This window comes from Euprymna scolopes, chromosome 15, assembly GCF_053919585.1.
Source record: "Euprymna scolopes isolate OS-2025 chromosome 15, ASM5391958v1, whole genome shotgun sequence".
Lineage (NCBI taxonomy): Eukaryota > Metazoa > Mollusca > Cephalopoda > Sepiida > Sepiolidae > Euprymna > Euprymna scolopes.
Window position 1 is genome coordinate 87,183,761 of NC_136496.1, and position 22,872 is coordinate 87,206,632.

General features: G+C 35.4%; 1 protein-coding gene across 1 annotated transcript in view; it reads left to right on the forward strand.

The window, feature by feature from the left end:
• Window positions 1-13,363: 13,363 nt before the first annotated feature.
• The window catches only part of LOC145293952 (ras-related protein Rab-5A-like), a 166,997-nt gene continuing 157,488 nt past the window's right edge, over window positions 13,364-22,872 (forward strand). Inside the window, exon 1 of the mRNA XM_080140818.1 lies at window positions 13,364-15,144. Coding sequence (XP_079996944.1) covers window positions 15,109-15,144 — 36 coding nt within the window. The 5' untranslated portion in view covers window positions 13,364-15,108. The remainder of the gene's footprint in view (window positions 15,145-22,872) is intronic.

Below are 22,872 nucleotides of genomic sequence, written 5' to 3' on the forward strand. Positions count from 1 at the left end.
GATACAGGAAGTACTGCAGAGTTATCTGCCCCTTAGGATGATATAAGAACAGATGGAAGCAGTCATTTGCTTTTTAGAGTAGAACTCAGCAATGAACTGTAGAACAACGTCATCTATACTTTACAGCTTTTATTTCTATATATACATTCTATTTATGGTCTGTTGCAGCAGATCGGAAGGCGGTATGGAGATGCACCAATTATCTGTACAAGTATAAAGTAGACACAGAACACAGAGGCAACAAAGTAACGGCAATAGCAAAAGAAAAATGACAAAAGCTGATGTACGTTTAAAGATGATGGATCGTCTTTTATTTACGAAAAAGAAATAAATGCAAATGGCAAATTCAAAAGGTTTGGAAATTGTGGTCGGTCCAAGTAAATTCGGATCAGCCTCTGGAAAGGGAAAGCTTGACGCCAGTAAGAAACTGAAGCTGGTAACCAGACAACAGTGGGTACTGGAACAGGGATGTTGCACATCAGTAGGCACTGGTATGGGTAGCCGGATGTTGACAGGCTGTAGCCTGACAGGTACAGGAGTTGGAATGGGTACAGGCGCTGGAACGGGGGCAGACATTGGAACAGGATCAAGCGCTGGAATGGGTAGCCTGACAGGTAGTGACACTGGAACACTGCGAGTTGCAGAAGGCGCTGAGGCCTGCAGGAGGTGCTCGAAGACTGCAAGAGGTGCTTAGGGCTATAGGAGGTGATGAAGACTGCAGTAGGTGCTGGAAGGCTGCAGGAGGCACTGAAAGGCTGCATAAAATTGTGGGTGGCGCTAGAGGGCTGCAGGTGGTGCTGAAAGGCTGCAGGGTGCTAGAAGACTGCAGGAGGTTGGTCCACTGGTTGAAGAAGGGTAGTTTAAGCGAGCAAACAGTTGTAGTTGCATAGAAGTAGTATGTGGTTCACATAAGTAGTGTGGAAAACATAGCCCTGAAAAGGGCTGTTTGAAATACTGCTAAGTCATCAACTTGACTGGAAGTGTAATAATCACATTTGGGAGGCTTCCTGCTCTCTTGCCGCAAAGCTTTTTTGGGTACAGAAGCGCTGTATTTATGAAAGAGTGTTGCCCCCAACAGGCGTCACTCTCGGTAAAAAAAAAGCAAATGAATAGAATTGATTCCCTACCGAATCAATCACAAAAAAAAAGTTTCAATTGTAAATTAATTGTCCCTCTTTACAATGCCTCGCCACAGGACAGAGTTAGACACCAGGGTCGTTTTTTAATGTGGAGAAAAGGAACAAAAATAAAAATTATCTCAGTCGTGAAGGATTTCTTCTCCACTGACAGAGAACTAGAAATTGAAGTGCAGCATCTGAAGAACAGATACTACACTTTGATCTTGGCCCGAAGGTCAAGTAAATTAATTGTGTTTATGTTCGATTTGGTTCGGAATCAAAAGTCTATTGAAATGAATTATTTAAAAACAAATCAAATTTCATACGTTTTTCCGTTGGTGGAAAAAAATTAAAAAATTGGCAACATCCACCCACGTGGAAACGCCTACATGCATAGACACACATGAGTAGCATGTGAATGCCATGTTCTGAAACATCATCTGAACAGGTCTATAGAATGTTGTTGCTGCTGTTTACTTGGTTTTATGGCATATCAACAATCATTCGATCATTTTATGCTGAAATCTTACATCTATATATATAAAAGCAAAAATGTGTGTATGTATGTATGTTCGCTTTTTGTGTATGTCCGCAAAAGGATTTTTTTCGGCGGCTTCTCGAGGCTGTTGCTCATTTTTAAAACTTTTTATATCACGTTGAAATCATAATATCTATGAGTTACGAACGGGGGTTGCGTGTGAATTTAATTTGCCCGACTTTCAAAAGCTAAATATTCAACATTTTTCGATCAGCGTGTGTAGATTTGCCTTTTTTGTATAATAAAAGTGAAACTAATACGAAGGTTGTTGCATCGTTTCCAGCGTCCAAAAGCAATCAGCTTTGATCAATGCGGTTTTTTCATTATATCAAACAATTGCTATTCAATTTGGACAACCACCTTTCAATGGGGAGCTGGTCCCCCCCTTCCCATCGTCTTGGGGAAGCCCAAACTGCCCCACAGTTAATGAAAAAATGGTCCCGCAGTGAAACAAATTAAACAAACGCCAAAAAACTGCCCCGTCATCGTAACGCTCTCGCGATGATCTCATTAAGTGTCCACCTCTCAATCAAACCTCCTTGAGTTGACTCACTTTAATTGCTCTTACATTAACATTGTCACCGTAGTGCAGGTGTTCAGGCTCAGTCTATAGGCTCCAAGGCTCCGGTTCGAGCCCACATACCCCCCCCCCCCATCTTTTTTTTTTTAAATCGCTATCGTTAAGTTTCCTTTTTGTTCTGATTTACCCCCCCCCCAAAAAAAAATACCAGGCAACGCCGGGTACCCCCTTCTAGTGCTTTTATAAACGATTAATTTGTAGACTAATTTCAGTTTGAAGAGATTTTTGTTACAGCGCTTAGTCTAACGGGAATTTTATCATCACGTCCAATGAAGTTTATCCCATTGCACAAGAAGGAAAAAAACCCGAAAGAATACTACGATAAACAATTTTTTTTTTAATAAATGGAAAGGTAAATAGGGAAAGAAAGATATAGTCAGTTTTATGTTCACCAATAACAGTGTCTGCCAAATTAGTCCCTCTGGCGGTTCTCAAAGAACTCCATTAACAATATCGTAAGGGATAGTAGGGGTAAGAATATAGGTGTAGTCAGAGCTTACTGCGTGTCAAAGAACTTAAATAAAACATGTCAACACTTAATCTTTTTAAAAGAGGGTGTATGTAAATTACCTCCCTTGCGCCATTAACTTAAATGTTTTCATTCAAGAAAATTTCAATCCTCTTGGTTCTGTAATCGAAGAAAATAATCCAAATCTTCTGCGGTGTAATGTATCTCTATAGAAGATTTCTTGGTTCCTTTTGACGTGAATTCTAACGCCTCACTGGAGTTAGTATTCTTTTTTACAAGACAAATTCTAGACCTTAAAATAGTTCTTTCTTCCTCGGTGAAGACTGATTTTTTAAACAGTCTTTTCTGACTAATTCTGTGTCGTCTTCCTTGATGAATCCCGATTGAAGAAAAAGAAACCAAACCACTGGTTTCTCTTGTTTAAACTTGCGATTTTTAACGACTTTTCCCTTGACGCGGGATAGCGAGCCGACTTCTTTCTCGTGTTCAAAACTTCCAACAGAATGGTGCACACATCTCCTTTTATCAATCGAAAGGCACGCATTCAACACATGATATAACAAGCAGTAACAGCACAAGATACACCAAGAAAAGGGGGTAAAGAAGGCAAGGGAAAGAGAAGGAAAGACAGAAGGTGGAAAATAAAATTTCTACATGTCTTCCAAAATGATCACTAAATAATAGTACTGGCCAGGCTTCACAACGCTGAAACTTCAGTGATCTTTATGGGAACCAGTGTGTTAACAGAAATTTGGAATCAGAAAGTATCGTTGTAACATATTCATAAACAAAAGTTAAATAAACTGATTGCACATGTTTTTTTCACAGATTTTCGTTCTTTTTATCACTGCTTTTCCATGTATGGGCCGTGACTCCTTGTGGTTGTTTAACTCAAGACGAATCTACTTGTGCATGGAACACAATGGAGACTTGTTGGCTTTTCAAAGGTTTTATTCACTATTTAGGGTAGAGATCACATGAATTAATTTTTACTTAATTTTTATAACTTTGTCTTAGAATAGTCAACATACGGACAGGATCTCGAGACCATATTCACTTAGATTACCCATGTAATGCATGTTATCTCTCTTATTTCCCAACTTCAACTGAATAGAAACTCTGTTTTGTCCCCCAAACACATGACGTTATTTCTATGTAATATCATTCGACACCTGCATTTCTAGCGTGTTTTGTCTAGGGAGGAAACCCTTGACCCTCCTTACTAAATCACTCGAGTTGCATTGGGTCTATTTCCATTTGCGACAATTTATCCTGACAGGCACTAATGAAAATCATACTAGTTAACATAAACTTTAATTACTGGCATAGGGGCCTAATATATAAGATGACTTTGAAAGCTTAAAAAATTGACTACGAGATTTTCAAACTATCCGACTCCAGCTCCTTAGTCTAAAGTCTTCCAATATTCAGTGATAATCAGAGTCAGATTATAAAATTTGACTCTGAGACTGATTTCTAGGATTCTGAGGAGCTGGACTTGGACTCCATAAAATACTTTTGACTCATTGTATTCGGTTTAATGCCTGTATAACATGCTGGCATATGTTGAATGGCTTCTAGAAATTGATTTACAAACTAAACTATCTCTGGATAGGTCTTTATTTATCTCATTTTCTCTCAAGTCTATCTTTATCACTTCCTCCCATATTTTCTTGACCTTTCTTCTATGAACTGACCCTGCTGCCTCAACTGTTCTACATTTCTAACCCAAACCCTCTCATCCATTCTTGAAATGTGACGATACCAACCAAGTCTCCTGTTCTGCACACATCTCTTCATACTGTCCAGATTTAATCTTTCTCTCAGTTCATCAGATCTAAGCCTGTCATTAAGACCTGCATTACACGTCTATCATATCATTCTCATATCATTTTTTTCCATGCAACACATGTCTTCAACACTCACCGGCCAGGTTTCACTCAACATTAAAAAAAAAACTTTATTTTCTTACTGTAGATTTATAGTATGGCAGTCTTTTCTATAAATGTGTTCTTCAGAATTGTCTGATCTATTCTCTGCTTCTTTTGTTCCAGCTCAATTAATTTGTTGGTCTAGTGGTCTCCATCAATTCGCTGTTTTGATACCTCATTTTAAGACAGCTTGCTATTCTAGTAGCTTCTTTCCAAGACCCACAGGCTTGTGGAACTCTCTTCCTGCTGACTGTTTTCCTCCCACCTATAATCTTGGTCTTTTCAAGACTAATATTAATAGGAGTTCTTGTTAGCTCCTTACATCAAGTAGCTTCATCCCTTGTCTGGAGTGATTTCCATAAAAACAAAAAAAAACTATTCCAACCTTTAGGATAGGATCAAATTGGAGTATTTGTTCAGCCCCAGAAGACCTTCATCCTCCCAAGCAAAAGATAACCAATTTATTAACTGTCAACTATGGCTCTCTCATTAGTGAAGGATCACCAATGAAACTCAACAAGTATTTTTATTCTTATCCAGAATAGCCCTTTAGAGGGAGCTGGATTTGTCTCCATTTGCTTTTGTAGGGAGGAAAATAAATAGGTGTGATGCTATTGACGCCCTCCCCCACCACTCCAAAAAGTGTTAAGAATTTTAAAAACAAAAGAAAGAAAATATAAGAAAAAAAAAAAAAAACTCAAACAAACAAGAAATAAGTTTATCAGCAGAACAAAGGTACAGGAAATTGTTCATCAACGCACACAAAGGGAACTAAAATAGAAATATTAATCAAGGTGTGGCAGTAGACAGAAATAAAGGACCGAACAATGGAAGTCATTATGTTTACAGTTAGTTTACAGGCAGTTTTAGGAGTAGCAATGAGTTTTACAACAATTTATGACACAAACACTTTATGGACAGTTTTGGGTTTATGACAGGAGCAGTTTACAAACGGGCAGTCTTGGGTTTGCGACAGTTGAGAACAGTTACGAGTTTGACATTGCACATAGGTTGCGGTTTAGAACAGATCGAGATGAGCTGATGTTAACTGATAAATATGGCCTTAGAAGATGATTATGTAGCTGTGGACCGTCGCATGTACAGGATTGATGATGTCACATACACACCTTGAGTGCAATTGATATTTCCAAATTTGTGTTTTGTTTTCTTTTCATTTTTTATACTTGTGAACCTGTGTCTGTTTCCCCCACCCCGACCGCGAATATGAGAGACAATGACACAGCTAAAAGAGAAGACGAAAGAGAAGATAGTAGAAACAATATTGGGGTTGGCATTTGCTGTCAAGCAAGATAGCACGTGTGATCCCACATAGGGCCAAAGTATGTTTATATATAAAGTTATACTTTCTATCTGCCCACAAATTCTTCTTAAAGTTTTTTAGAGAGATCCCCATGAACAAATCTCAAGTTTATCCAAAGTGTTCAAGCTGTTGATTTTAAGTGAGCCATAAGTGCAGGCATTACCTCTTCCTTTGGCATGTGAGGAGGAGAAGAGGCATAAATTTATTGTCTGCTGTCCGACATGTCCTCATTTGTGATGGACTGTCAACAGGATACTACATTTATTTTTTCTTCATATTCAGGAGAGGGTTTTTCTCCTTATTAAAAACAGACTTCGTATCTATTTTTAACCTTTTGGGGAGGTCAGTGAGCATGGATTGTTGACTGTACTATATATAAAACAAAAACAAAAACAAAAAATACTAAAATTTAACTTATTTGGACAGTGGACATTAACAACAAAAAAAAGTAAATTTGTGGATGAGGGCACTTAGCTCTCCCCTTCCCTTTTCCCCCCTCAAAAAACAAAAACAAAATGTAGATTCCATAAACAAAGCTTCTTTCTTAGAAGTGCACGCCTGTGGAACTCTCTTCCGTTTGCCTGTTCCCCACCTGACTACAACCTGGATGTCTTCAAGTCCAACATAAACAAATTCCTGATGAACCGCCCCCTTAAGTAAGACACTTTATCAAATCTCCAATACTAATGATTACTATGATGCTATCCCATTGATTACTGTACACGCAATAACCCTTATCCCCGAGTGGCTTCCTGACCTTGATAAGAGGTGACTATCTTGTAAAAAAAAAAAAGAAAGAAAATGAAATTCTATTTTTTTAGGCGATTATGTGGGAACACTCTGAAAAAATTGGGGGGAAAAATTAATAAAAAAATCAAAAACCTCTCTTTACTAATCCTAAGTCTGTGTGGCGCCTTCTTCATCGAAGATGAAATCCAATATGGCGTCTTCTTCCCCACATGAGGTGAAGGCCACTTTATTATGTAAGCTGTGCGAAGCTACAGATAATTCGATTAAGAACTGTAGTAGATTTCCTTCCTTCGAGGCGAAATGCCGAAGGGCTAAACAGTTAAAATTATGTACTCGGTGTCTGGGTGAACACTCAGATGCAGTTTGTCGTTGAAGTAAGGGATTTCCTTACCCGTGTACAGTCTGTGGGTTGAAAAGCCATTTTAGTATCATGTGTCCTAAAGGAAATAAGTCCTTTGTGGACGGAACAACATATTCTGAAGCACAGAACAGTATTTTTCCTGTCCTTAGAATATCGATGAAAGCAAATGGACAGCCGACCTATTTCTTCTGTTTGATTGATATTGGAAGTCAACGTTTGTTTTTCGCCCAGGAAATTCTCTTTAAATTGTGTTCTGCTAAAACCATAAACCACAAGAAGGTTGATATGGCAGTGAACATGTTGATTGGCAGTGACACATTAAGATTGCAGGAGTACAATATATTTATAAAATTGGGTGATCAAAATCCCTTTAAATTTGCAGCGTTATTTTCCAGAGATTTAAATTTAAAATTCGAAGTGGATAATTTCGATAAAGTTGTCAATAACTTGTCTCAAGAAGGTTTCCGGCTCTGTCTCGGTTAAAAGAATTTAAACGGAACTCCCATTAAAGGGATTATTGGTTTGGACCTTCTGAGCAAGTTAGATAATCTCATACTAGTTGAGTGTCTTAATGGAAACGCATGGCGATATGTAAATTTCATAATTCCGTTTGGCGAAAGCCGATATTTTTTAATAAAGATTCAAATAAGTAGATTCGCATACCTTTAATTGTGTTGTGAAATCCCTCCCTAAATGCAACAGCTATTTGGTCAATTCTGTGCTAAATCTGACACTCTCTAATGAGAACGGATTGAAGCCTTTCTTCTCCGAATCTTCAGTTGAGCGAGGGGTAAAGATGTTGCTCAGTCTCGACTTATTAGGAATTGATGAAGTTAAGTTATCGGCCGTGAACAAGGAAAAGATAGAAGAGTTTAAAAGCTCCATCGTATGGAAGGAGGGGAAATATTACGTAAACTTACCGTGGCATCATGATAGAATTCCACTGGTAAAAAGTAACTTTGTGACTTCCTTAAAAGTAATGGACAGAGTGGCAGAGTCCTTAGAAAGGAAGGGAATGTATAATGAGTACCTCGAAGTGTTTGAGGATTATGAGGAATGTGGAATTGTGGAGCATTTTTTTGTCCCGTCTGGGAAGTATGAAGATTATATTTGGGTTCCTCATAGATGCGTTATTAAGGAGGGAACTGGAGTGACTACAAAAATCCATCCCGTATTTAACTGCTCCTTGAAAAGTCGAGAGGGAATGTCAATTAATGACGCTGCCTACATGGGCGTGAACTTATCTGCTAAATTATTGGATTAACTTGCTATTCGTCGTTTATCCGACCGTTTTATCAATTAACTTGTATTGGGAAAAAAGTAATGATTCTCCATTACTTTTTCCTCTCCTCCTTGGCAATGTGTGAGAAATTCCACATTCAACTGCCATATTTCTTTTAGACCGCCTACACGGTTTGGTAGCTGGTCTGTGATTGGTTCAAATTTGAATGTGTTAGGTGATTTGACTCGGCACCTTTTTTGTATTCATGCGTTTATTTTTCAGTCTGCAGAAAGATTCGGTATGGAACAGGCTCATTTCCTGTAGCTGCCACGAAAGAAGGGAGCTACGTCAATTCCTTCATAATGTATCACCAAACTGTTGGTGAACTAAGGATCACATCTCTACAAGCAGAGACAGTTTTATAAGGCGGAAATTATCTTAATTACAGGACGGTATTAAAGATCATTTCTTCACGGTTTATTCACCAAATAATGGATCTTATCTCAATTCATCTAGAGACCGGCGTGTCTCGCATATGCCTAATTATAGGCACCAACATTCCAGCTGAATCTACCATGTACATTCATGGATCCTTCCAAAGGAACAATGAACTAACATTCCAACAATAAGAATTCATACTAAAGGCTCCATGCATATGGGGGCAAATTGGGCCACCGTTTTGCGAAAGGACTATATCAGAACCGAAGAACTTTCATTGCTGTTATTTGTGAATAAATTTTGAGTTTAAAGGTATGGCTTTTGTTTGTGGAATTCATTTGCTTCTGCAGGGAGGAATTTGAATGTGTAGGAAAGAAATTTCTCACAACTATAAACGATCACAAAGGAACTGTAATACTTGACGTTTTGTGTTATGAATGTTCTACAACGCAAAGAAAAACAGCATTTCGTCTCGAGGCATCTCTAAATCTAACAATAACAAAATAACAACAAAATATTAACAACAAAATAACAACAAAAGATCAACAACATTGCATATTTTGGATGAAATATTAATGCATTTTTCAGAGTGAAAATAAAATAAGAAATTTGACGTGCATTTTTGTTGTTCCTTTTTAAAGAGAAAAGCAATGTAATGCACTTTGTAGTTTTATTTATTTATTTATTTATTTTCTTCCAAAGTGTAAACACTATTTCTCTCCCACTGCGATAAATGTGACACAAGGGTTGGAAAGTGGGATTAGAAAATTCAGCGTTCCCGAGGAGGAGTACTTTGACTTGCCAAAAGTGCCCGGAAAGCCTTGTCGGTATTCCTCGATAGGTGTGTCTCAGGCGACCAGCAACAAACCACCCTTTCTCAAAGAAAGAAAACAAAAGCCTGGAAGGATGGACCTCTTAGAACTGCACAGGAGTGCATTATTTTGCAATCAACAGGGAAAAAATCATCATAAGAATGGTCTAAAAATACTTGTAGAATACCCGTCCCATGACAGGTAATCTAGTTAATAATCAAATGAATTCAATCGAACAGAACAGTTTTGCACCACTTGTATGTCCTGTCACGAAGATTAAGATATATATGCAACTAAATCTTATATCTACAATTCTTGTTCCAATTTTTATCCAAATCCATTAACTGAATTTTGATACAAGAAAAACGCCTAAGTGGGAACTTAAGGAGATCTAAGGAATCTTGCTAAATTGGTGTTTATGGATCGAATTTCATGCAATCGAATATGTTTGAATTTTCGTGTTTGTTTTACAATCCACAGAGATTCAAAAATGTGTCACAAAACAAATATATAACAAATAAATGTTACCAAAGGCAAGAGAAGGTACTTTTGTACTTAGCTGGATAAGTTTTTAGTGTTTGTTTTTTACTTATTCTAAAATATTTATTCGGTTCGAAAAACAAGTAGTGTCAAATGTTAGAGGAGAACAAGAAAGAATAGCCGCGACTTGACTCTTATATTTTTGAAGTTTCGATAATGTCTTACAAATACAAAATTAAACAAAATGGTGGTAGAAACACACTCAATATGTCAAGGTAACATTTATTGGGTGGGTTTCTACCACCATTTCGTTTAATTTTTTATTTGTAGGTCATTATCGAGACTTCAAAAATATAAGAGTCAAATGTCGGCCATTTTTTCTTGTTCTCGGATAACTCTCAACACTGCTTGGTTTTTCGAACTAAATAAACATTTTACATTAAATAAAAACACCCAAATAATTCTACAATCAAACGGGGATGGACAAATAGAAATTGGTGACAGCCGATTTGTTATTTGTTATGTATATATATATATATATATATAGATATACAGTGGGGAAAATAAGTGTTGGACACATCCTATTATTCTTTATTTAACACATTTTTTATGCAGCGAATGACGCGAAAACTTAACAAGAAATAGTTACTAATTTAACAATAACAAATAACTTAGAAATTGGAACCTTTTAATGCGTAACAAAAATTGGTACTTGTACAGTTTAGTCAAGACATTAAAAAATGAAAATATCGAAAAAAGTTTAAATTGTATGTATCCGTTATTGAACGAAGTTCTCCGAAAAAAAATTTCACTTAATTTCATCAAGTAGTTTTTTTTTATATAATATAATAAAAAATGGCTATGACTTTACCTGCCTTCGCAGGCGACGTTCGAGCTTGCTTTGCTCAACTCGAATGCTATTTTTCAGCGAATAACGTCTTGGAGCAACGACAACTCAACATTCTTTTCAGTGCATTCCCTGGTCGTTGACGCATCAGGCACAGCTGTAGGTGCAGTGTTGCAACAGCAGCACCAACAACAGTTACAACCTCTCGCATACTTTTCAAGACAGCTGAAACAGGCTGAACAACATTACAGCACGTTTGGCCGTGAACTCCTGGCAATGTACCTCGCAGTGAAACATTTCCAACATTCACTCGAGGGCCGTCAATTTGTGATCTACACTGATCATCGTCCGCTTACATACGTACTGCGTTCTAAGTCAGACAAATATTCTCCCCGCGAAACGCGCCACTTGCATTTTGTTTCGCAATTTACCAGCGATATCCGACATATCTCGGAGAGCAGAATGCTGCGGCAGACGCTTTGTCCCGCCTTCCCATTAATTCTCTGTCCTCACCATCGGATATCGACTTACAGCAGATGGCCTTAGACTAGCCAAGTCTGGACACATTGGATCCGTCGTCACCTGAATTTGCAACTTGCAAATTCGCATACCTGCCCGTGCCTACCTCGGACACGCAGATCATTTGTGACACTTCAAGGGATTCACCTCGACCATTCGTTCCATTGACTCATCGTAGAATTGTTTTTGACACCCGACACAAGTTGGCACACCCCGGATGCAGAGCCACAGTGAAGCTGATTACAGCTAGATTTTTCTGGCCAAATATGAGGTGTGATATCACTGCCTGGACACGTTCCTGTGTATCCTGCCAAAAGTCAAAGGTACACAAGCATATCTGTGCACCCCTTGGAACATTCACCACCCCAGACGCTCGGTTTAGCCATGTGCACATCGACCTGGTTGGACCTTGGCCAGTCAGTCAGGGATATACTTATCTCCTGACCTGTATAGACTGTTTCACACGGTGGCCTGAAGCCATTCCCCTCACAGACATTTCGGCTGAGTCTGTAGCGCGAGCCCTTATATCAGGCTGGATATCGTGTTACAGAGTTCCCACCACCATCACCACTGATTGTGGCGTACAGTTTGAATCCCACCTCTTTCAGGAACTCTCCAGGATTCGAGGGATCCAACGTATTCGCACTACAAGCTATCACCCTGCTTCTAACGGGATGATTGAATGCTTCCATCGCTAATTGAAAGCAGCATTACGTGCTTACCATGACCAACAGCGATGGAGCGAATATGTACCGGTTGTACTTCTTGGCTGTCGTGCTGCTATCAAAGAGGACCTGGGATACTCTTCAGCCGAACTTGTATATGGAGTACCTCTATCGTTGCCAGGCCAAATGTTGAACGCAATAGAGTTAACAACAAACAATTCAGTTCTGTATATCAACAGACTGCGAGCTTATTTTAGTTAGCTCCCACCGATGCACACTAGGGAACAGACCATTAGATCTTTGGTCCCAAAGGACATTTCATCTTGGACTCATGTTTTTCTTAGAAAGGACGCCGTGAAAGCTCCCCCCTAACTTCACCTTATACTGGCCCCTATCGCGTGCTTTCACGTACCGATGAACTTTTTACTTTAGATATCAGTGGTAAAAGAGAAACTGTTTCTATTGATAGAGTAAAAAAAGCCTTTCTCGACACAAAAACACACATTCCCCCTACTCTCACACAGCATCAAAACATGCATACACCTGAAGTTAATGCTCCAAATGAAGACAATCATGTCACCACTACACGTAGTGGTCTATGGATACATTGGCCGAAGAGACTGTGTAAAACTTTGTATTTCTGTTAAGAAAATATTTTTTCCTTGTTTCCCCTTTTAAAAAAAATAATATGCTATTACAAAAAGTTGCAAATATTCCCCAACTTTTCACACAAAAATAAGAACATTTTTTCTTTCTCTTAAAAGTAAATAAAAAAAGGACATGTTTATTTTTCGCTATTTGTTATGCCACCTTTTTCTCTGTCGGCTTTCAGCCTAAGCAGGAGGTTATGTAGCAGAAACAAATGGGACTTTTTTCTTCCTCGAATCAATGCCTCTCCCCTGTGCTATTCAGCCACATATTGACCAATCAGGGGTACGGCGCATTGATCCTTCCTATCCCCAAAGGAAATAGGCCAGCATCTGGTTTGAAGAAGAACAACTCGTCCTTACTGAGAGAGACACCAGAACGGACCTTCCTTTTCCTCTCTCTCTCTCCACCTCGGTGATTTCTAACGGTATCGACGATTCCACAGGGAATAACTACCGCAATAGCACCAGGTAGCCGGAGTCCACTCCAGCTTTTGACAAGGAACACATCACATTCTCCTTAATAAACCTTTGTCGTGTTACCTTTTATGAAGTTGTTGTGTTCGTCATTTCAGAGACTTGTATTGAATTGTTTATTTTCTTAGGGTGTGCCCTAAAAGCATACAAAACCCTAACATACTGCTAAAATAACCTCCGATTGGTTCGTACAGAACAAAATAGATGTTCTTAAGTGGCCCAGTCAGTCCCCAGACTTAAATCCTATAGAAAATCTATGGAGAGAGCTCAAAATCATGGTCCACCAGCGAGATCCACGTAATATTCAGGATTTGAAGAAAGTATGTGTTGAAGAGTGGGCCAAAATCTCGCCTGAATGTTGTCACAAATTAGTTTCGTCGTATAGAAAACGTCTCGAAGCTGTAATAGCCAATAAGGGGTTTTCAAGTAAATAGTAGATGAAATTGTGTTAGTGTGTCCAATAATTTTTTCCCGGCTATTCTCGTTTTTATTATATAATTTTTGTTATGCATTAAAAGGTTCCAATTTCTAAAGTTATTTGTTATTGTTAAATTAGTAACTATTTCTTGTTAAATTTTCGCGTCATTCGCTGCATAAAAAATGTGTTAAATAAAGAATAATGGGATGTGTCCAACACCTATTTTCCCCCACTGTATATCTATATAAACAAACAAACAAACAAACACACACCCGCAACTCCTGCTGCTATTCTTGCTTTATTTACTACGAACTACAACTTAGCAGTAGTACAAATAGTTTTAGTGGTTTTTACCAGTAGTAATTGTAGTAGTAATAGCAGCACAGTTCTCTGGAGGAAGAAGAGCTTTGGCATTTATTAGCTAATATAAAAATGAGATTAACATGTTTTGCTTTTGTTTTTTTTAGTCGTCAGTTGGTCGGTGGTATTGTAAAATCTAAAGTTTCGTTTTTAACCTGAGGGATATACAGGAGAAAGAAAAAAATAAAGGAAAGAGAAAGAGGAGAGTTTTCCTTTTAAACCACTGAGAAGCTAAACAACACAAAGAAAACGTAGTTTTTTTTTTTTTTTTTTTTTGGAGTTGAAAGATAGATAGATAGAGAGAGAGAGAGAGAGAGGGGGAGGGGTGGAAGCGATATTTCAGTTTTTACTATACGTACTTATATTAAAAAAAAAAAAAAGAAAAGAAAAGAAAGAGGAGCTAAACTGATGTTTGCTGCTGGTTATTATTTATACTTATAGCTGCTCTTTTTTAGTTTACATTTCTTCCTCCCTCACTACATCGAAAAAAACAAAAAAAAAGTATATTTCTTCTTTATAGCAGTGGCGGTCTAATTAACTTTTTTTTTTTGTTTGTTTGTCCCCCCCCACCCCACCCCAATGCGTGCTGGGTCTTGTTTTTGTAGAATAACTTTTTAAAAAAACTTTTTTTTTTTCTCTCTCTCTTCTTTCTCTTAAAAAATTCTCTATCCTAACATCTAAGCAAGCAAACAGAACCACGTTTTATTGTATCTTTTAATTCGTCATGTTTTTTCTTTCTTAAAAAACAAACAAAAAAAAACAAATTAATTGCCATAAAGAAAACTCCAGCCATAACATCACTGTCAGAAGTCACGACTCTCCATTGAACAAAAAAAAAAAAAAATACTTTTAAAAAAGAAATTATATTTATTATTTTAAGTCTTCAAACCTCAAATAATGCCTTCTTGCACTGGAAGCTCACATTTCCTTAATGTTGACCTGCAAGGGATTATATCGATAGAAAATCTGCTATAATTCGGAAGAAGTCGGAGTCCGTAACGGTTTAACTCGAAACCTTTTTTTTTTTTTTTTTCCACATGTATTTGTTTCTGTTTATACAAAACTAAGAATATTTTCTTGGAGATTTTTCTTCTTTTTTTTTTTTTTAAATAATAAAGACATTTTTCTCACTGGACTAAATATAACCTTCGGAATATGCCGGTACAAAACGTCAAGCTTGTTTTTCTGGGCGTAAGTATATTTTTAAATATTTGTGCTTGGTCATTTTTTTCGGTATTTTTATTTTATTATAGTAATAAACACCCCCAACCTCCCCATGTTAACGCCTTTCAGAAAAAAAAAAAAAAAATTCTCAATCTCCCATGTTGAACGGCTTTCGAGGTTGAGGGTGTTTATTCCGAAAGCCGTTCTTAAAATAGGGAAGTTGGGGGTGTTTATACTACGCTGGGTTAGGTCGTAAAAAAAAAAAAATGCCCTTTTTTTTTTCTGGTACTAGTGCACTAGTGCAGTGCTGCACTAGTGCTGCACTGCTGCAGTGCACTTATTGATCCGTGCTGAAATAATAACGTTATTTAAGCCATTCTTAACATGGGGAGGGTGTTTTGTACCTATTCTATATTTTAACCTTACAATTGAATAAAAAAAAAAGCATATAAAACTTTAATTAAACTTGGAAATACGATTTAAAAAATAGCACCCTTAACGAAAAACAAGTTTGTTTGTTTTTTTGTGAATACGGGAGATTCGGTTTTTTTTTTTTTTTTTTTTTAGTCACAACAATTTTGAAAAAAAAAAAAAAGCCGGTTGTAAATCAACCCACAATGTTTTGTCAATTTTTGCTTCACTCTTCGTAAAGTTATTTTTGGACTGAAAAGTGCAGAATAGTCAACAGTCGAGAACTCGTAAACAAAAAGATTTATGTAGTAAGGCACGATTTAATGGTAAACATCGGCCATGTAAACATAACGCGATTAAAAACAAAATTGGCCACTTGTGCAATTAACATCCCCAAGCAAATGTTTACATTTCAGGAGTTCCGTCCGCGCAACGGAAGAATTAACATCCCAGTGTTTGCTTTCTACTTTTGAGGGTGAAGTGGCACTTCTGAAGTGCCAAAAATTGTTTATAGGCGATAAAAACGGTTTTTTTTTTTGTTTTTTTTTTTTGCACTTATTGATCCGTGCTGAAATAATTACGTTATTATTTAAAAAGCCGTTCTTAACATGAGGAGGGTGTTTTGTAACTATTCTACCTTACAATTGAATTTAAAAAAAAAACTTTAATTAAACTTGGAAATACGATTTAAAAAATAGTTCGGATCAGTGAGTTGAGTGACTGACTGACTGAGTGAGCACTTTTTTTTTTTTTTTTTAAATGAGGACCCATTTCGAATCACATATTTATCATTACGCATGTAATCGAAAGAAAAATATATATTGGTACTTATGCACTTACGTTACCATGTTGAAATAACATTACTTAGAAAAGGCCATTTTGAACATGAGAGGGGTAATTTGTAATTATTATTCTGTACTTTCACCTAATTTAATAGAAACAAGATATCGTAAAACTTCAATTAAACTTAAAAATACTTTAAAAAAAAAAAAAGCTCTTTTACATAAGTGCATCATACGCATTCATTCCTACATATGTCAATCGTGATTTTTACAAAATGGAGGCTTACAGGATGTCGCTATGTTTGTTTTATTTTTAAATTTTGTACCGTTCAAAATGAAAAAAATGTATTAAAACGTCGTTTTTTCCCCTCCATTACAACGTAATTATATATATATATTATTTATTTTACTGCAAAACGTCTTGGTGTATATCACTTACACTAATTTTATTCGAATTTAAGAAACTGTTTACACCGATCTTTACGATTACCGATTTAATATAAATTGAGGGTAGTTAATGGAGAGGGGATAGCTACCCTTAAAAAAGAGACTACTATTTTATAGTCATTGCCGTCTCGAAAGTAATGGTTTTCGATATGTTTTGGTTTATTGTTGTAAGGAGTAGTAGTACACTACAGTGATCTGTCTATCTCAGTAGACTCGGTACTAAAAAACTGCGCTTCTACACTATTGGGACGAAATTTCGGAAATCGTAATACGGAATGTCACATAGAAACAATATTATCTACGTATTCCTCATATTGTCATATTAAGATGATTACGAAAATCGATAAGGTAGAAAATTATTAAAGAAAATAAAAACAGAATTTGATAAAAACGATCGTAAGACACAGTTCAAAAGAGAGGTAATTTTTTTTGTTTCGATTTAAATAAGATAACAGCAATTGTTCACCTGCTACTACGATTAAAGTTTTTTGGTGCTAATGCTTCCTTTACTGATCCGATCCGCGCTATTTTTTAAATCGTATTTCCGAGTTTAATTAAAGTTTTGACGTTTTTTTTTCCAATTGTAAGGTTAAAGTACAAAATAGATTCAAAACACCCTCCCCATGTTAAGAATGGCTTTTTAAATAATGTTATTATTTCAGCACGAATCATTAATTGCATGAGTACCAGTTTTTTTTTTTTTAATAATTCAGGAATATTCAGCTAATTTTGACTGCATAATTTGAAAGCTATCATTGTAACTTGATAGAATTGACAAAAAAAAAAAAATCAGTGTAAACTATTGTCTTTATCTGAAAACTACATTTATTGACTATAATATCTCGTCCCAATAGTGTAGAAGCGCCTCAGAAACTATTTACCACGGTTTCCAATGCCAGAATCATGGCTTTCTCCAAGATCAGCACCCCTGTTTTGACAAACGCTTTCAAAAAGTTTTCTGCGTTCCTGTCGGCTGGGCGGAAAAACTTTAACCCCCTCCCCCCCCTTTTTTTTTTAATTAAAAAAAAATGTAGGACCTCGTTTCATAAATATATATTATAAAAGTTTAGACATGTTTTCGTCCAGCCGACAGGGCCGCAGAAAGCTTTTTGAAAGCCTGGTATTTATTCAGAGAAAGTATCGTGATGAAATAAAGTTATTTAGAAACCTAATATGGGGAGGAAGATATTTTGTAACAATTATGTACTTTCACCTAACAATTTAATAAATAAGATACCGTAAAATGTGAATTTAACTTTAAAATACTATTTAAAAAAAAAAAAAAAAATAGCACGCTACCTTCTCTGCATAAGTACCGAAAGCCTTTGTCAACGCACGCAGCCCGGTGTGTGTGCGCCCGTGCTGATCTTGAAGAAAGCCAAAATCGTTCACGGGAGCACATGGTCCCCCACTCCCCCACCCATAAATTACCAAAGGTGTACTGTCGTGGCCGTCGAAAGCACGGTATTGTAGGGTGATAGGATCGACCTCGTCGGTATTTCCCGATCGGGTACCTTTCGACTACCGGTAATATCCCAATGTGACTATCGGAATACCCTGGCCAAATCGTCCGCGCCCATCAAACTTAAACACCGAACCGGAACTCAAACGAAATCTATGTATTTCCCCTGTTATTATTTTAGTAAGAACGAAATTTCGGTAGCTTTCTTACAAAAATGAAATGAAACGAAAGTATCTTTTCCGTAATAGGCCACCACCCATCAAAAATCACTTCAGTTCAAATTCTGTAGAATTTAACATTTTAAAGTGCTCGACAAGTATTGTCTGTTGAGGTGGAATTTGACAATACTAGACTAAAAAAATCTGTTAAAAATGTAATGTTCTACTAGTATTACATTGTCAACCGATTTTTGGGGTTTGTATTACTATACACATAGATTCGAAAAAGTTGTCAAAAAACAAATATATAACAAATGTTATCAAAGGCAAGATAAGTTACTTTTCTACCTAACTGGATAATTTTCTAGTGTTTTTATTTAATGTAACACATTTATTCAGTTCGAAAAACATAGTGTTTACCGATGTATTGGAAAATTTAAAATGGCGCCCGACTCTCTCTTTGATACGGTAAGTTTGGGAAAAGGAGTTATAAATAATAAAAAAAACTAGACAAAATACTGTTAGAAACTCGCTCAATATGTTACCGTAACACAGGCTGACATATATTCGGTGGGTTTTTAACAGTATTTTGCATATTTTTAACTCCTTTTCCAAAACTTACCATTTCAAAGAGAGAGTCGGACGCCATTTTAAATTTTCCAATACATTGGTAAACACTTTTTCAAGCTGAATAAACATGTTACATTAAATAAAAACCCTAAAAACACAAACTCCGGGGGTGCTTCTTTTTTTTTTTTTCTTTTTTTCGTTCTAACTTGATACTTTAATTTGAATTTTATGAAAAATAAATACAGAATAAAAACATTTCATGTGGAATACATTTTAAAATAAAATGCAATGTATATAAAATAATCTATATAAAATAAAAATTTTACAGAAATGGGACAAGATTTTATAGTCGATAAATGGAGTTTTTAGATAAAAAAAAAACAATGGTTTCAACTGATTTTTTTTTTGTCTATTCTAATAATTTACAATGGTAGCTTCCAAATTATGCAGTCGAGATTACCTGAATATTACTGAATTACTACAAAAAATTTAATCGTGGTAGCAAGTGAAAAATTGCCGCCATCTTGTTTAAATCGAAATGAAAAATTAACCCCTTCCCTTTTTTTTTTTTAATTTTTTTTTTTTTGTAACTCTCCCGTGACTTAGGATTGCTTTCATTAAATTCTATTTTTTATTATAATAAATAATTTTCCACCTTATCGATTTTCGTAAGTTTGGGATATAATCAATGAATCATCTTAAAAAATACGAGGAATACGTAGATACCATTGTTTTCATGTGAAATTCAGTATTACAATTTCCGTCCCAATAGTGTAGAAGCGCCGAAATGTGTGAGTGCAAATATTGGAAACTACACAAGATACAATTACAAAAAATGAGATTCAGTGTAAATTCAGCCTGGTTATGGGAATATGGTAAATAATATGGAAAATAAAATAATCATTCTCTTGTGACCACTATGGACCAAAATTTAGAAATTAAGCATCTTTTTCAAATATATAAATATTGAATTTTTTCTTTAAATTTGCAAGGGGATGAAAAGTTCCAAGTGACTGAAGTAGTGTCAAATCTGTTAGAACGAAAAAAGAAAAATAGGTTTAAAATGTAATATTTTACTAGTATTGTCAAATTCCACCTTGCCAATACGCATCTCCAAACCGTTGTGTAAAATGTCACCATTTTACACATTAATGGCAACGTCATTAATTCATGTGTTTGCTAATTGGATCAATTTCTATGGCAGAGCATCGGCGCTACAATGAATAAATAAAATGTACAATAAAAAAAATGGACAAAAACAATATAAAACTTACCTTTTGTAAAACAGATTTTTTATTAACGAACTACACAGACGAGAAAATTATTTTTTAATGTCTTCTGTTGACACTTATGTATCTGAAGATAATGTTGCTTACAGGCCTCCGTATATTTTTGAAAAAAAAAGGCACAAAATTTTATTAACACCCTCTTTTAATTAATCAAATCCAAACGATTTTTTTAGTCGATTTTGCTTTTGCAATTTTTATCTCAAGAGTCGTATATTCTATTATATGAATGCATTTTTTCTTATTGGAAACCTGTTATTAAAAAAAATTTAACTTCATAATATTTGAATTTAATATTTAACGGTTTAGAAATAATTATTTTTTAGAATTGTTTATTATTATTATTATTATTATTATTCTAATTTAAATAATTATTAACGAAAATTATCAAGAACTGCACACCTGTGGAATTGTCTTCCGTTTTCCTGCTTTCCGGTTGACTACAATATGGTTGTCTTCAAGTCTAACGTAAATAAGTTCTTGATGAGCCGTTCCATATAAGTTATCAAATTTAACAAATTTTCATTACTAATGATTATTATATTGTCCAATTTCTACTGTACACTCTTTAACCCTTATCCTTGAGTGGCCTCTTGGCTTTGATAATGTGGTGATACCTATGAAAAAAAAAAGAAAAAGTCCAATGTGAACAAGTTCTAATTGAATCGTCCCCCTAATTAATCCAAGTTACAAAATTCCCACTGTTTACTATGCTAAAATCACAATGACTAATGTATACCTATTAACCCTTATCCTTGAGTGGTCTCTGGGCCTTGATAAGTGGTGACACCCATGTAAAAAAAAAAAAAGTGTTTATTTTTTTAACAATAATATTGATTTTATGTCCAATTTTAATTACAACTTGAAGGTAAGTGAAATCTTTTGAGCTTTAAAAAATGTTGAAATTTTTATCGACCTACATTTTTAATTTTCGTAACATAAAATATGGGAGGTGGGGGGTAGAACACCTAAAAAAAAATTTCCTAATATATTTAACGAAACCTACTTTCATTGTGTAAGTTTATTTAATGAATAAATATTGAAAATTTCAGGAAAATATGATTTGATTTTTGCTAGATTTTTAAAACATGGGTATGTCTACGGCTTCAAAAATGTCACTACATAGGAACGTTGTTTTAAGCGTCGATAATGTAAACACGATTTTTGTCTCGAATTTTCATTTTTGTATGCTGTAAAAAATTTTTTTTCAAAATATTAGTTTATTTGAAGCTTCTTTTAAATGGTAAAAAATTAGTATTAAATTTGGTACTTGTACAGTTTAATCAAGACGTTAAAAAATGAAAATATCGAAAAAAAGGTAATATTGCATGTGCGTTATAGAACGAAGTTCTCCGAAAGAAATTCACTTAATTTCATCAAGTAGTTTTTTTTTGTTTTTTTTTCTACAGCGAAAAACAATTTATGATACCGAGCAAAAGGTTCGATTTTTAGGAAGAAAAGCTAGTATTAAAGATGGGGAGGGAATGTCGGCGCTTTAACTGGAGTTATCTCCCCGTGGCGTGTTTAACAAATTTCATAATGGCTGACTTCAACGCGCTCTCATAAGAACGCGTTTTTCCGCTGAAAAAAAAAAAAAAAACTACTCGATCAAATTAAACGAATTTTTTTCGGAGATCTTCAGTCCAAAACGGATACGTACAATATAACCTTTTTTCGATATTTTCATTTTTTAATGTCTTGATTAAACTGCACAAGTACCTTTTTAAATTTAATTCCAATTACATCGTGTTACATACAGGGAGGTAGGGTTTAAAACTGTGGCGCGCGTTGGAGGTACCTACTTGTCAAGCAAGCACTTTAAAATGTTAACTTCTACAGAATTTGAATCGAAATGATTTTTGATGGGTGGGTCTGGGTCAGCCTATTACGTTTTATTTCATTTTAGTAAGAAAGATACGGAAATAATTGGTTCTTATTAAAATAACGGGAAATGCATCTTTTCTGGTAATGATAAAAAATACATTTCGGCCGACGTACACGAGTGCTGCTACCCCACCCCACTAGTAAAATACGCATCGTCGCATCAGCTCCGATGTTAAACGTTGTTCGATTGAGGGAGAATTCATTATTTTTACAAGGAAAGAATTTTTGCGTGTGTGACCTAGTTTGTTTTATTTATTTTGGCTTGAAATTTGCGCATGATTTTTTTTTTTTTTCTTTTAATGGAAATTTTTTTGCCGGAGTTCATGTAATTATTAACAGGAAAATTGGTGAAAGCCAAAATGGAATCCGCGCTCTGCTATGCGTGTCAAAAACTGACCTTACGAATGCGTAAAAAAAATATATTGAATAATTCGACCCCCTGTCTTTCCAAGCTTATAACTACTCGAAAAATGTAATTCAAACCCTTTTTTTTTTTTTTTCAATTAAAGGAGCAAAGACCAAAATTTTAAATAACAGATTTGATAGCAAATTATGCAATATTTGTTTTTGTTTTTTTAAATCGGTTTTCTTTAAAAGATTTGAAGAAAATAAACGAAATTTAACTTAGGTCGATTATAAAAAAAAAAAAAAACGGTTACCTATAAAAATTACTAATCAATGTGTAGTTGCATTCTACATTAAGAATTTATCCATATTTATATTTTAAAATCCATTTATTTTTTAAATAAAATAAT